Raw genomic sequence first — 14,964 nt, 5'->3', positions numbered from 1 at the left:
AAAGTTCTTTCCAAATCAAATTTTTTAACCCCAGACTAAAATAATTAAAAAAGTCAAAAAATCAACCCACCTCCCAAACAACCCAAAGTTGCCAACAGAACAAATAAAGAAAGAGACAACAAATTTGAACGATTGCTCAGAACAACCATGGAAAGTTGGTTAAAGTTGTTAACAATGAACGATTGTCCTGATAACCACCAAAAAGTTAGTTAAACTAAAAAATAGTAATTTGACTATTAAAATAATCAGTAATGCTACAGAGCCGGAATATAGGGGCTCGAATTTGGCTCGAAATTAGGGGAAAAAGGAGAAGGAGGAGGAGAAGAAGGAGAAGAAGAACTCAACTAGAGGGGCCAACAAAATTGGGCGGAGGCGGAGGTGGAGGTGGAGGCGGAGGTGGAGGTGGAGGTGGAGGCAGAGGCGGAGGTGGATGCGGAGGCGGCGGCGGGTGGAGGCAGAGGTAGAGACGGAGCTGTGATGCCGACGAACGACGAGGGACGAGCTGCGAGATCGGCCGACGAGTTGGGACGCCGACGGGCTGCGATGCCGACGACGACCTGCGTTCTCGCTCTCGCTCTCGCCTCTGCAACGAAGAAGAAGAAGAAAGAAAAGGAAGAAAAGAAAAGGAAGAAAAGAAAAGGAAGAAAAAAAAAAAAATCAAAACCCAAAACGACGTCGTTTTGAGTTTTGAGCCAAATTCGAGCCACTAATTTCGGGCCCTCAAACATTATTCTAAAATAATATTGCTATTCTATTCTATTTTCCACCATTCATTATTAAATTATAATTTTAATTATGAACAATCAGATATGGTCTAATAATTTTTTTAATAATGATACATCCCACTAATTTGGGAGCACTAATGAACCACTAATGAGGTGAAAATTCAAAAAAAAAAAAAAAAAACGTAAGGCCAAAATATCATATCAGTCAATGAAATCCACTCTCTAGAGCTCCTTTAGCGTTTTAGCGCTTTCAATTTAGAGCTCCCAAACATTTTTTTAATTTTTTAGAGTTACAAATGACAGGTAATTTCCCATTTTTATATTTACATGTTTATCCGACATTCCAAAGCAAGCAGAACTGACCGAGAGCGCGGCATTACGACTTTTAAAATCATGGAAATGGCGGCATTCGTTCTCCTCCTCCCTCCCGCTCTCTCTCTACAAATTCAATAGGAGTCCACTCTCAGTTCTTCACACACACCCGCATACCCACACATATATTCTTCATAATCTTCTTCTGCGTTCTCTAATTCTTAAACCCTAATTCATTTCCAAAACCCTAAACCCTTGAATCAAATCCCCAAATGGGAGAGCAAGAAAACAGTGTTCCAACCATCCGCTCATCTAAGAAGCGACCCTTTGCTTCAACCGCCACAGCCAATCAGTCTCAATTGCCCGCCGGAACTAAGAAGCGAGTTCCATTGGGCGACCTCACCAACTCCCCCGATGTTGATGGGTTGTCTCACAATTCCGATTTTGAGAGTACCCAGAAGCCCAAATCCAAGTCCACGAAGACGAAGAAAAAGAAGGTTCAGGAGTCAGATGGACTGGAGATTGTTGCGAGTTTCGATGATCCCCAGAAGCGTGCTGATACACCTCTTATATATCAGCATCTTCACTCCTTGGAGGTATGATATGTTATAGTTCATTTATGGGTTTGATGGTAGATCTCTGTTTGGTTGCTGAGAAAATGGCAGATGAAGGAAGAAAATTTGAGGGTTAAATTTATTTTCTCTTGATTCATTTTAGTAAGTTTACATTTACATTTATAGTTATTAAAGGTACACAAAAATTTGATTCGTTTTTCTATATGGGTTTGATGGTAAATTTTGTTGCCATTAGTTGTAGAAGCTAGTTTGACTGGAGTTTTCTGTTTCCTTAAAAACAAGCCTGTACTTCAAATGTTTAATTTTTGTCTATATCCTACAATCTCTTCTAATGGAATATTAGGGTTTTTGGTTTTGATAGCCTCTATTTACATATTTTTGTAAGGGTCCAAAATGTGTCATAGGGAACAATTCTCTCATTCAAGTGTTAGGGCTTTTGACGTGTCATCCAATTTTGTATCAATTCTCTGGATGGTTTGATTTTAAGAATATGAAATTGATACTAAGCTTTGTTTCTTACTTGGTAAGAGTAGAGTTAATTTGGGAAAATGGGATTTGTATTGATCCAATTATGGACTATAATTCAGGTAGAGGAAAAGAGGAGACCCTTGCCCAATTACATGGAAAAGGTTCAAAATGATATTAATCAAACTATGCGAGATATTCTATTGGATTGGTTGGTTGAGGTTGCGGAGGAATACAAACTTGTCTCGGACACCCTTTATCTCACTGTATCCTACATTGATAGATTCCTATCTCATCATGCTGTAAGCAAGAACAAGCTTCAGCTTCTTGGTGTTTCTTGCATGCTTGTTGCCTCGTATGCTCATGAACCCCATCGTATATATTCTTATTTGTCTTGGTCATTACGTGAGTTGATTCTCTTAATGGTACTTTTTTATGGTTGATAATGCAGCAAATATGAAGAGATCAGTCCTCCCCATGTTGAAGATTTTTGCTATATAACAGATAATACTTATACAAAGGAAGAGGTGAGTTTGTCCCTCACGAATTTGTCTTCGCCTTTTTTTTTTTTTTGCCACAAATAAAATCTATCAACGCTTGTACATGTTTTGGGGGGTGATTGTGCAGGTGGTGAAGATGGAGCAAGATGTCCTCAACTTTTTGAACTATGAGATGGGTACTCCCACAATAAAAAATTTTACGAGGTAGAAACATTGTCATTTTGCAATCCTACTATTTCTTTCATTACTACTTATTTTGACAGTGATGCTGTTGTTACGTTTGCCTTTGTGATTACATTTTAATTATTGTGGAACCAATAACAATTTTCTTGGTGGATTTGCAGAATTTTCACTAGGACTTTTCAAGAGAATTGCAATGTAGGCCATCTTCTTGACATAGTTGTTATTATTATGATTTAATGTTTCTTTTTTTTATTCTTCTTTCTCGCTTTGATTGTCACTGATTCAGTATTTTCTGTCCATTCTAGTTTGTCGATTTGCAAATGGAGTTTTTGGGTTGTTACCTTGCAGAGTTAAGTTTGTTAGATTATGGGTGTCTGCGGTTCTTGCCATCATTGGTTGCTGCTTCAGCCATCTTTCTTTCTAGATTCACAATTGAACCTAAGATACATCCTTGGGTAAGAACTAGTTCCATTTATTTACTGGTGCAATAGACTGTTTCCATTGTAGTTTTCTTCTTGTGTTGAAGATTTAAGCTGGTAGGTCAATAAATAGGTTACTGAATCTTAAATGGCACTAAACTTAATCTTTAGGTAAACTTAATCTGTGAAAACACCGCAAAAAGTTAGGAATTCCTTGGATTGGTGACAAACTAAAGATTATGTTAATGATTCTGCTTTAGCTCTATAAAATAAATGCAAAAGTAAATTTACGTAGGGTAAAATCAATCTCTGTCAAGTTTTATTGGATACATTTTTTTTTTAATTTTGTTTTTATTTATAAACTTATCCATGTATTATTTATACATTTTGCAGAACTTAGCACTGGAAAACTACTCAGGTTATAGACCATCAGAATTGAAAGAATGCGTCCTCGCCATTCATGATTTGCAATTGAGTGGAAGAGGAATATCTTTTGAAGCAGTAAGAGATAAATACATGCAGCATAAGGTATTTCATTTTGTATTGGATAACAGTGTGCCATCTTCATTTTGCACTGTTGTAGCATGATGAACTCACAATCTTTGGGCATGTTTGGTTGTGTTTTCATTTTTTTTGTTTTTGGGTTTTTGGAAATAAAAACAGAGTACAAAAATACTCGTTTTCATATTATTATCATTTTTGTGGCAAAACAGTTTTCAAAAACACTTTTTTTTTATTATTAAAAAGTTGGTTGCTTTCGTACAATTTTTCTGAAACACCAGAAATAGTTTGCCAAACTAGGGTGTTTTTGTTTTTGTTTTGGTTTTTGGAAAATGATGAAAACAAAAACAAACAAGTTCTTATCTTTTCTGAGGAGATTTAGATCCTATAATTGGATGCAATTGATTGGGTATTGGTTAAGTTTCTTTTATAGCCATTAACTTCCAGCACTAATATTTATCAACAAAAAGTTGCAGAAACTTATGGGAGTCGGGTCTTTAGCAATTTAGGCCGTGACATTATCTCATATATACAAGCAATAATCTAATTTGATTTTTTTTTTTTTTTTTGAACAGTTCAAGTGTGTTACAGCTTTGTCTTCTCCCTCAGAAATCCCTGTGAGTTATTTCGAGGCCATCTATGAATAAGCATTGATGAGATTTCAAAGCAGTCAACCTCAAATTTTTTTAAGAGAACTTATGGAGTGGAATGGAATTTCCTCATCTTAGAGAATTGCTAGAATATCAATGGAAGGCATTGATGGCTTACATGTGAGATTCTTGTTATGTGGTACACATGATCAATAATTCTGGATTTGGAATAGGATGTAGATCGTATTAATATCGCTCTGTTCAGATATAGTGTTTGTTAGTCCACGATTAACATGAGACGTATTTGTATATCTCAGTAGTGAGAACAAAACATCAAGTTTTTCAAGATTTGTTGTTTTTTAAATTTCTTTTTTTCAAATGTAAGCAGTCCAGTAACTTCTAGATGATGTTCAGTTCCACAGCTGAGCTAGTGGTTGTGCAAGTCATGACCTTTCAGTATTAGCAATCATGTTTAAATAATAATTTGGAGATTTAGATGGATGGATTGTTTTACTTTAGTAAAATAATGTTAATCTTTCATCTTTAGTATTTGTGGACTCGTTTGACATGAAGATTATTCTTTATGGGATTAGATATGAATGGAATTATTATAGAATTATGGAATATAAGTTTTACTATGAGAATGAATAGAATAAAATATTGGATAAATGATGAAACTATGGGTATAAAATTATACCCTAGGATAAAAGAATTGCTATAAAGAATTGGATTATTAAGTATTATGGTTAAGATGAAATAAAAAGATATTACATAATGTGGGATTTTGATTCCAACCTAACTTCACTTTACATATTAAAATTTTTATATATTCAATTGAACTTCACTTTATGTGAAAGTTGTCATTATCATTATGTAAATTTTAGACCTTAATAATTTTACTTTGAAAACTATTTATTATTATTATTATTATGTTTTTGTAAAATTATATTTTATAATGAGCATTCAAAAAATAGATTTAATGTGGGATTTTGATTCCAACCTGAGCTAGTTTTCAAGTTGGAATGGTTTGATTCAAGGCATAAAAAATTGGAAACTAAGCTGATTGGTTGATTCGGTTTTGAGTTTAGCACTAATTGAATCAATTTAATTCATGTTCAGTCTTATCTACTACCCCTATACTCTATTGTAAGCAGGGTTTTGTTTACTAGCTGTTACCTATTTTAGGGCTAGTTTAGATTATGCTATTTTAGATTGAGAAAAATCAACTTATTTTATTATATATTTTTTTTACTTGATCATTTGAAAAAAAAAAATAATTATAATAAGACAATAATAAGCAAATTTTACGTTAGAGGACTCTAAATTTTCAAAAAAAAAAAAAATCATGATGTGCCTGTTTGATGGAACTTAACTTCAATTTATTTCAACTTATGACTTAAGTCATTTTGATCTGTTTGGTGGAAGTTAAACCAGCAAATTATAACTTAAAAAAAGTCATTTTAAGCTAATTTCCTCAAGTTGCTTCGGAGGTGCTTCTAATTTCGGCTTAAGCGCGCATCTATTTGGAGGGGCATGAAATGACTTAAATGCCCCTCCAAAACTTCAACAATTACGGTTATATAAATAAAAAAATCTCATTTTTGTCTCTTCTCTTTCTCTGTCTGGCGATTTTCGACCATTTCGGGCGATTTCCGGCGAACCCGGAGATCTCTCTCCCTTGCTCTCTCTCTCTCTCTCTGCTACAGCCATGGCACCGAACCTAGGGTTTGTCATCGTCGGGTTCGGAGGGTGGATCGCGATCGCCAAATCGTGGCAGATCGCGATTTCTGGCGAACTCTCTCTCTCTCTGCACATCCATGGCACCAAACCTAGGGTTTTTTGTCGTCGGGTTCGAAAGGTGGATCGCGATCGCCAGATCCCGGCAGATCGCGTGCAACGTCGCCGATCGGATCTCTCTCTCTCTCTCTCTCGCGCGCCGATGAGAACTCTCCGATCAGATTTCAGTATTTTTTAATAAAAGAATAATAATAATAATTAAGCCATTATTATTAATAATTTTAGTATTAATTATTAAAATTGATTTCAAAAATTAATTATTTTAGTATTTTTAGTATTAATTTCAGTATTTTTATATTAATTAATATTAATTAATAATTTTATTATTAATTAAATTTTAGTATTTTTATATTAGTTAATACTAATTAATAATTTTACTATTAATTGATTACAAAAAGTCATTAATTGAAATAATATTGAACAAAATAATTAAACAAAATAAATTGAAATAAAAAAAAAATTAAACAAAATAATAATAAAAATAATTTATTAATATTGAAATAAATTGTGCAATTTATAGCCATTAAATAAATTACACAATTTAATTGTAATGAAAAAGAATAATAAATTTAAAAAATAACAATTGTTATATTATTAATTGTAATAAATTTTTTCAATAAAAACAAAATCAAAAAATTTAATAACAATTGTTGATTATTGTATATTTTTGTAATGAATTAATTATTAATTGACACAAATTAATATTATTAATATTAATTGATACTAATTAATAATTTTAGTATTAATTCAGACTAATTAAGCCATTAATTGATATTAATTAATAATTTTAGTATTAATTCAGACTAATTAAGCCATTAATTGATACTAATTAATAATTTTAGTATTAATTGATACTGATTAAGCAATTAATTAATACTAATTAATTTATAGTGACAAAAAATTATTACAATAACACTTCCATTACATTTTTATCAACTGTACCAATTTTTATATTAGTTGATACTAATTAATACCAATTATATTAACTTTTATTAATTAAATAATTTTTTAAAATTAAAATTGAAAAAAAAATGACAAAATTATCATTTTTATATCATATAAGGGCAAAAAGGTCAATTATACAGAAAAAACTATTTTATAGTTTATTTACCAAACATTATTCTGCTACTTAAATCTATAATCCCACAGTTACACCAAACAGGTTACCAGCTTATGCTCACAGCTGTAAGTTATAATCTGTTAAGTTATAATCTATAATCACTTTCCCACAGTTCTACCAAACGGGACCAATAACGAAAACAAGATTTTTTCTCTCAAGTTAAAAACGAGGCCTTAGATGGTAATGAAAGCCCAAATTTTCTTTATGGCCCATGTATGGAGGGTTCAACCCGCCTCTCCAAACCAAGGCCCAAGAAAGGAGGAAGGCCTACGAAGACAAAACTCTCTGCGACAGGCACAGGAGAGAGAATAAACAAACAAGCCTGTCCAGTTACAAACTTGCTCGGAGGAAGAAGACGGTTGTGGTGGTGGTGGTGGTGGTGGTGGGCGTGGAAGCGGAAGTGAACGACGGAGGTAGAATTTTCCGGCGGAGGTCCGAGCCGGAGAAGATGGAGTATGAATTGGAAGAGACTGAGCTTTGTTCCGACGGAGTTGAGCTCCGCCGTGGATTGCGCATGCACGGTTGGGAGATCGTTTCTCTCAAGCGTCCCATTCTCGAATCTCTCCACCTCCAACAGTACACACTCTCTCTCTCTCTCTATATATATATATATACTTGCTTTTCTTTTGGATTTGTATTGTATGATCAAAGAAAGTTCCCCAATGCGTAAGCGTAATGGAATTAGCGTTCGCATCATTGTCATGATTGAGGAGTCGTTTGGTTTGGTCTGCATTTTTGTAAAACATTTATTTGTTGATCTTGAGTGGAAATCTCGATTTCGTATATTCTCTTGAAATCAGAAATAAGTATTTCTAGAATTGCAATTCAAAGAGAGTGTACTTTTCTCTTTTTTAAATTAGTCCATGTAGCATTGTTTTCTTATTAATTGCATTGTAGAAGAGAGTGATTGAGAGATTTTGGTAGATTTCATGTCGCAATTAATTGATTAACCAAAGGATTGAGTCACATTGGTGGAATCTTAATAGAAAGAGGCAGGGGCAGAGACCAAGCAGGAGAGGGGCGGGGAAGCCAGGGCATATAGAATTTTTTAAGATTGGAAGCGCCTATAGTAGACTATATATTTTATATATCAAAGATATAAGTAAACGCTAATAATTAATTTTTTCTGCTTTATATGTGCTAAAATATGAATAGATATTAGAGATTGATGTCAATTATAAATTCTTTGTTAAGTGTAAATAAATATTATATAAATAAAAATTATTATAATAAAGTTTGAATTGCTTTCTTTTGTTTCGGTGAGATTTGAGAACTTGTATCCCAGTTGGAAGTGAATTTCTTACAAGTTTCTTACTTAAGAGTGTGGCATCACATTTCTAACACGCTACTAAGGGTGGAATATTATTAAAAGATATCTTTACTTTTTTTGGTAAAGAAAAATTAGAAACCAAATGGAAAATCTACCTAATTGTTCCCCAGTAAGAATTTTTTTGTCATTAAAGATAAGGCAATTGTTTGTGGCCATCCCATTTTTTTAAAGGTTGATGGATGATGATCAGAGGCCATATTTACATTGCTTGGTGGAGTGGTGTACGCAAAGGGATGCGGTCATAGACCAATTAAACACTGGGATAATCTCTCTTTTGGTTCTACTAGTTTTCTAAACAAAACCTACAAAAGATTTTATATTGAAGTTCTTAATGAGAATAGCAATGTGTTCAAAAATATGTTACTTGTGTAAAAAGGCATAAGGTTATGTAGTCATTATTTTTAATGATTCCACATTGTTTCTTGTTGAAGAAGTTGGTAACACTAATGTTCTCAACTCCAAGCATGCATGACTCCTTTTTTATTTATTTATTTATTTTTGGGTTAAGTTAATTTAACCATGTAATTTTCCTAACCAATACTTGTGTCCTGTCATATAATTTGTCATTTCATATACAATTTTTTTGTTTTTCTATTTTTATTTTTAGTTTCTCTCTTGATCAAATTGATCTACTGTCCCATTTGCTGGAATTGTTGGAGTGCATGAATTTGTTATGAGTTGAATACTGTACTTGATTTGTTTGCAGGTGGGAACATAAGCTTCAGTCATCCCACTTGCCAGAGATGGTTTTTGGGGACAGTTCTTTGGTTCTTAAACATGTGAATAGCGGCACAAAGATTTATTTTAATGCATTTGACGCCCTAACTGGCTGGAAGCAGGAAGCATTGCCACCAGTCCAAGTTCCTGCAGCAGCAAATTGGAAATTCAGAAGGTGAGTTGGGTATCTGTATATATTTGTTGTTAACACCCTATCATTCCTTTACCCAAGTTAATCAGATTCAAATGCATGAATTTATGAATTTAAGAGATTGGTTGACCAATTCTGAATCCAACTTCTAAGGCAGAGAATTAGGTGGATATCCATTAGTTCCTTTGGGAACTAATTCATGAATAATCTTTTAGAACTTTCCTGTGGGATGCACTTTATTTACTTCAACTAAAGGGAAAATATGTTAGGAAGACAAAAAAGTCACTGGAAATTTGGAAGTCAATGGATGCACATTTTTCTTCCTGTTCAAGGACAATGGCTGATGAAGCCTCAAGCATCAGAGGGAAAGAATCATAATTACTCAAGTAGTAAGAATCTTGTTATGATGAGCAATTACAATTGAATCCAGTTTGTAAAAGACAGACAAAAGATATATTTGGGACATTCAACTTGGCATACTATCTGTATTGAGTAATTATTTCTAGTCTGTAGTTCTAGAAGTATCATGTTTGGACTTGACAATCTTCTTTGTATGGATATTCATGCCAGCAAGTGAAAGTCACAACTTGATAGTTGATTAGGTTGTTCGATAGGCCTATTATCTTTTTGTGTTCCTCAAGTAATGCCACCAATGGGCTATCCGAAATTTCAGATTGGCCTTCAAGATAATCAGCCTTTGTATTGTCCAATTGTGCAGTCACTAAAATCTGCAACACCAATTGCACGAGAGTGATATATAGATTAAATTGCCTATCCCAGACATCCTTGAAAAGTGAAGCAAACCTACTCTTAGTAAGATTTACTGACCAATGTCAGCGTTGTTCCAAAGGGCCTTGTCACCTTCATGGTTATAAGAAGGAATTACTCCATCAAGCAAACCATCCCTATACCCTTCTCTCTTTCTCTCTCACTCTCTTATTTTGCATTCCATCTTTGCTGGTATTGAGAAGTTGGTTAGAATGTCACCTCAGGGGACAGCAAGGCCTCTTTTGTCTTGGATGCCTTTGTGATACTTCTCATAAGTTGTACTAATCTGCATCTCTGCCATAAGTTGTATCAATCTACACATTCCATCCTTACATTGTATTTGCTCACATTGATCCCTTGGACATGGGGTCTGAACTTCTGTTTTGTATTTTCCATCGTCATTATGTTAAAATTGACGTTGTGATGTGCGATAACTGAGATGTATTTTTGCTCCTTTATTTTCTTCTTCCCCAACCCCCTTCATAACAGTCTGCAGAAGAATTGCTTTCCTGATTCTCATTTCTTTGTATATTTGCAGCAAGTCCTTCCAGCTGGTGATGCTGGATTATGACTATACCTTCACAACACCTTATTGTGGAAGTGAAACTGTTGAGATAAATGCAAAGGTGTGTGCTTTCTCTTTCTTTAAGTTCTCTCTCTCTCTTTTTTTTTTTTTAAAGTTATTGAGCCAATTCTTGGTTATTGCTTACAAATTTATTTTTTCTTTGTAATGAGTCATTGCTAACTACATTGTTTCATGTGAATCCCTTTCAATTGTTCAATATCATGTTGTCAGATATTTCAGTCAGATTTACCGAAAATCTGTCAAAAACATGAAGGGCTGCTAATTATGCTTAGAGTCTGGCCTGTTATATTATTGGCACTTCTATCATATCAAATAATTTTAGTAGTGCTGTTATTTAAATGGTCAGCTAGGAAGAGGAGCAACCTCCAAAGAGGGAAACTGCAGTCTTCATTGGGAGGAATGCAAGGAGGAACTTGATATGGTTGCACTGGCACCAATAGAGCCTATTCTCTTCTACGATGAGGTTGGCAACAGAGAAGATAACTAGGAGCAGATTGACATGCATTTTTATATCATCTTTCGGCTGTTATATGCTTTTCTGCCATGACCAATGTTATTGTTATACTTCAACAGGTAACTTTGTATGAAGATGAATTGGCCGATAATGGTGTTTCACTCTTAACTGTAAAAGTGGTAAAATCTTGACTCTTTCAACTGTATAAAGCCATAATGGATATGCTTAGCTTTCTTCACAATGTTAGGATTTTGTTTGTTTGTTTTTTTCTTTTCTTTTTATTTTTTTATTTTTTTATTTTTATATAAGTTTCCTTCACAATGTTGGGATGACTGAGGACTGATCAGATTTTGTGATTTTGTAGAGAGTAATGCCAAGTTCTTGGTATCTTCTCTTGCGTTTCTGGGTGAGTTCAACTTTTTCAGTTCATAAAGTTTCAACATAAAGCTTTTTAGGCAATAGATAATTTTTTCATTTTGTCTTTAATCTTTTAGATTCTGATATTCAATACTAGAAAATATTTAAATATATTTATTTTATGAATTGAGAGATTTTATGTCTTTCTTCTACAGCTTAGAGTTGACGGAGTGCTTATGAGATTAAGGGATATGCGTATGCATTGCATTTTTGCGAAGAGTACAAACCCCATCATTCTTCGAGAGATCTGTTGGAGAGAAGCTACATTTCAAGAATTGTCCGCAGTAAGTTTACAATCTCTTGTGCAAGGGTTTTTTGTTCTTTCTGTGTATAAATATGATATGATAATTATGTCTTTCCTTGTTGTCACCCTCTTATAGATGGATATGCTTGTCTGGTTTTGTTTGATATTGGGGAGCTGAAGAGATGTAATGTAGTATCACTTTGTTCATCTAATGAGATTACCATCTATTTCTCTGAAAGTTTAAAGAAACAATCCTCTTTCTAATTTAATATTCTTGTGGAAATTATCTTCCACTTCTTTTGTTTTTATGAATTTCATTTGTAGCTTCTCTAATAAACCCTCTCGAGTTGGCATTATGGTAATTGTATATCAAAATTGGGTGCTACTAAATAAACACCCCAAACTTTTCTTCACACCAATTTGGGGTGTATAAGCACCCATCAAGATTACCATGCTTTTTGTAAGAGATTAACAGAACATCACATGCCAGTCCATAGTGGTCGAGCCTCATAACATTTTCAATGATGAGTCATGCTAATGAAAATTTTATAGGCTGTCATTAAGGTGAGGATAATGCCCCCAAAATTTTATTTTTATTTTTGTTAGCACCTCGTCTGCTTGTTGATGGAAAATGTAGGAGGTTTGCTTTCGTCATGTTTCAAATTATAACTTTAACCAGTTTAAATGCATTGACTTGTCTTATTAAATGATGCAGAAAGGTTATCCTTCAGATTCTGTGGCATATATCGATCCATGCATCATCAGCGAGAGGCTTCCAGTCATCATGCATAAGACCCAAAAGCTCAAAATCCCTGGTAACTTGTAAGGCTGTAATTAATCATTGTGATTATATGGATCAAAACTGTACTGAATCTTCATGTAAAAGACACAAATTATTTCTACATAGAAGTTATAATATCTTTTATGGTATCTGCCTGCCTGTACATTGTTATGTTCCTACATCTATGTTTGATTACTGAGTTATTATATGCCTTTAAAAACATTTTAGTAAATATGTCTCACAGGCATGCTTATGTAATTGTTACACAAGTAAAGTGTGGTGTGTAGGAAGCAGAAGCGAGCGTTGGCACGGAATTGGGATGTGACTAGAATGCAATAGAGAAACAAAATGAGAACAACACCACACACATTGGCAGTGTTTGTAATAATTATCTGGGAATAGACTATATGAGCTAGGAACTCAGAAGCATTATGAATTTGAGAAAGTGAGAACATGCCATGCCATATAATTTACTTTTACATATGGTAATATCTTGTAATTGCTAAGTAGGACAGAATCAACATACACATACTGTAATATATTTTTTTCTTACACCCCTTGTAAATTTGTGGGACTAAAATCTGGCAAAACTCACTGCTGGATTTCATACTCCTTTAACAACCTTTGAGCTTGCCAAATTTCTAGCCAGTCAAAAGAAATCAAGAGCTATTTCATCGATAGATATCCAATGGTACAGAAAGTAATTAAATGGTGCAAAACTAAACTTTCTTGCATGTCTATGCTATGTTGAGACAGATGCAGTTTCCTGCACCTAGAAATATGGCTTAGTCAGCCATCAATAGGAAGTAGAGAAGGACAAGAAAACTAAACTTTCTTGCATGTCTATGCTATGTTGAGACAGATGCAGAACCTAGAAATATGGCTTAGTCAGCCATCAATAGTAAGTAGAGAAGGACAAGAAAATGTAGAATTCTTATAGGTAGACCAGTTTTTGCAACTCGTTTCTTTGGAAGTGAGTATGAAGTACACAATCTTTATGAAATCGTCTCGCATGGAGAAAGTTTTTAGTTTTTTTTTCCCCTCCCCTTTGTTGTCATAGTTTTTTTGCACTTCTTGGCAGAACCACGGTGGTATATTCATATACAGTTACTTCTTTTAGAAGTCATTTGCAGCTTATTGTCAGAACTTACTGTATATGTTCAAAACAATTTGGAGTTTCTGAGTCTTGTGATGCATATTTACTTGGAAATATTCTTCCAAAATTTTTCTCATTATTCGAGTTGGTATACTCTTAACGCTATATAAACTATTATAAAGTACAACAAAAACAAAGCTTGAAGGCAATAGAAAGGATAATGAACCTTTCAAACTTGGAGACTAGCATAGTGCACCAGAAGTCAAGTGGGGAAGAATAACTCAAAAACTATTCCGATGGGAAGAAATGAAGAAAAGCATTCCAAAGTGGGGAAGAAGGATAGAAGGATTATAACCGGAGGTTCAAGTCAACTGTAAGGGTGTCTGATGGTTGCTCTGGTGGCTGTCGATTTAAATGAAAGCTTCCCGGCCACATCAAATCCATCGATTCCTCCACTATGTGTGGTGCCCATGCTATTCCAAACCCTGTATTAGTGTCGTTAAATCTTCCCACAATTGTTGTTCCATCTCTACTTGGTTTGTGAACGAGGGAGTGAGGTCTGACACCAAGTGATCGGTCCATGGAAGTATAGGAGGGAAAGCCCATGATTGTCATCATCCTCTGAGACGGGTATCCTCTAGCCGCACCTCTCTCCCTCTTGTGAGCGTTTTGGTGACCTCCTAACGCCTGTGAACTATAGAACTTCCTCTTGCAAAAGTTACATGAAAACACCTTGGTGGAAATAGGTCTTGATTGTGAGCTGGATTCTCCAAGTGGTGTTGTTGTATCTGGATTCCTTCCTAGGCTCAAATTCAACCACTGTCCCTGATTAACATTTAGGGTTCTTCCTTCGTCACTGTTTTCACTGATTTTCATTATTGATTCTGGAAGAGTGTATCTTCTTCACAACCCTCAAATTGGAATAGAGTTTTGAAAGAAGATGATGGACGGTGAGGCTTTTGTGGAGTAGCTAGCTGTAGCTGACTTTTAAAATGGAATCCAGATCAAGGAGGGATTAACAAATGGAGAGGAAAGGTATCACAAGGGAAAGGGGAAATGGACTTTTTAAATTTTAGCTGAGTTCTATTCAGAGTCCCCACCTAGTGATGCTTGGCCTTCCAGGACACAATGCTGCCCTCATTGTTTACTGTTCCCATGTCAATCTTAGGATTCCTCACTTTTCTCTCTCTCTCTCTCTCTCTCTCTCTCTAATCACACCAACTTTACATGGTT

The 14,964-nt window shown here is 34.4% G+C and overlaps 3 protein-coding genes across 4 annotated transcripts; 2 read left to right on the top strand and 1 right to left on the bottom strand.

Annotated features, from left to right (window-relative positions):
- Positions 1 to 1,050: 1,050 nt before the first annotated feature.
- LOC114261114 (G2/mitotic-specific cyclin C13-1) lies at positions 1,051 to 4,794 on the top strand. The gene is made up of 8 exons (XM_028201320.2): positions 1,051 to 1,633; positions 2,200 to 2,432; positions 2,529 to 2,604; positions 2,705 to 2,781; positions 2,922 to 2,955; positions 3,066 to 3,215; positions 3,573 to 3,707; positions 4,256 to 4,794. Exons 1-8 carry the CDS (start codon positions 1,310 to 1,312, stop codon positions 4,325 to 4,327), a joined length of 1,101 nt encoding a protein of 366 aa, XP_028057121.2. The 5' UTR covers positions 1,051 to 1,309; the 3' UTR covers positions 4,328 to 4,794.
- A 2,687-nt stretch (positions 4,795 to 7,481) lies between these two features.
- LOC114261115 (TIP41-like protein) lies at positions 7,482 to 13,118 on the top strand. 2 transcript variants are annotated; one of them, XM_082914073.1, is made up of 9 exons: positions 7,482 to 7,763; positions 9,224 to 9,409; positions 10,692 to 10,779; positions 11,065 to 11,202; positions 11,313 to 11,372; positions 11,558 to 11,599; positions 11,766 to 11,894; positions 12,570 to 12,669; positions 12,923 to 13,118. In XM_082914073.1, the coding sequence occupies exons 1-9, from the start codon at positions 7,636 to 7,638 to the stop codon at positions 12,958 to 12,960; spliced, it is 909 nt and encodes a 302-aa protein (XP_082770199.1). In that variant the 5' UTR covers positions 7,482 to 7,635; the 3' UTR covers positions 12,961 to 13,118. The 2 variants fall into 2 exon arrangements, with proteins under 2 accessions (XP_082770199.1, XP_028057123.2); XM_028201322.2 differs by having other exon boundaries at positions 7,483 to 7,763; positions 11,086 to 11,202.
- A 961-nt stretch (positions 13,119 to 14,079) lies between these two features.
- On the bottom strand, positions 14,080 to 14,607 carry LOC114261116 (zinc finger protein 7). The gene has a single exon (XM_028201325.2). It carries the CDS (start codon positions 14,605 to 14,607, stop codon positions 14,080 to 14,082), a length of 528 nt encoding a protein of 175 aa, XP_028057126.2.
- Between the last annotated feature and the right edge of the window lie 357 nt (positions 14,608 to 14,964).

This window comes from Camellia sinensis, chromosome 2, assembly GCF_055761805.1.
Source record: "Camellia sinensis isolate YWXY chromosome 2, ASM5576180v1, whole genome shotgun sequence".
Taxonomy (NCBI): Eukaryota; Viridiplantae; Streptophyta; class Magnoliopsida; order Ericales; family Theaceae; genus Camellia; species Camellia sinensis.
This window is presented reverse-complemented; position numbering and strand designations above follow the sequence as displayed.

Bases quoted from the DNA above. Each gene is read 5' to 3' on its own strand.
- LOC114261115 (XM_082914073.1), top strand. From the start codon at position 7,636: ATGGAGTATGAATTGGAAGAGACTGAGCTTTGTTCCGACGGAGTTGAG. The intron at 7,764-9,223 runs GTACACACTCTC...ATTTGTTTGCAG, and splicing joins GAATCTCTCCACCTCCAACA to GTGGGAACATAAGCTTCAGT. The intron at 10,780-11,064 runs GTGTGTGCTTTC...TAATTTTAGTAG, and splicing joins CTGTTGAGATAAATGCAAAG to TGCTGTTATTTAAATGGTCA.
- LOC114261116 (XM_028201325.2), bottom strand. From the start codon at position 14,607: ATGAAAATCAGTGAAAACAGTGACGAAGGAAGAACCCTAAATGTTAAT.
- LOC114261114 (XM_028201320.2), top strand. From the start codon at position 1,310: ATGGGAGAGCAAGAAAACAGTGTTCCAACCATCCGCTCATCTAAGAAG. The intron at 2,433-2,528 runs GTATGCTCATGA...TTGATAATGCAG, and splicing joins TCTTGCATGCTTGTTGCCTC to CAAATATGAAGAGATCAGTC. The intron at 2,782-2,921 runs GTAGAAACATTG...GTGGATTTGCAG, and splicing joins ACAATAAAAAATTTTACGAG to AATTTTCACTAGGACTTTTC.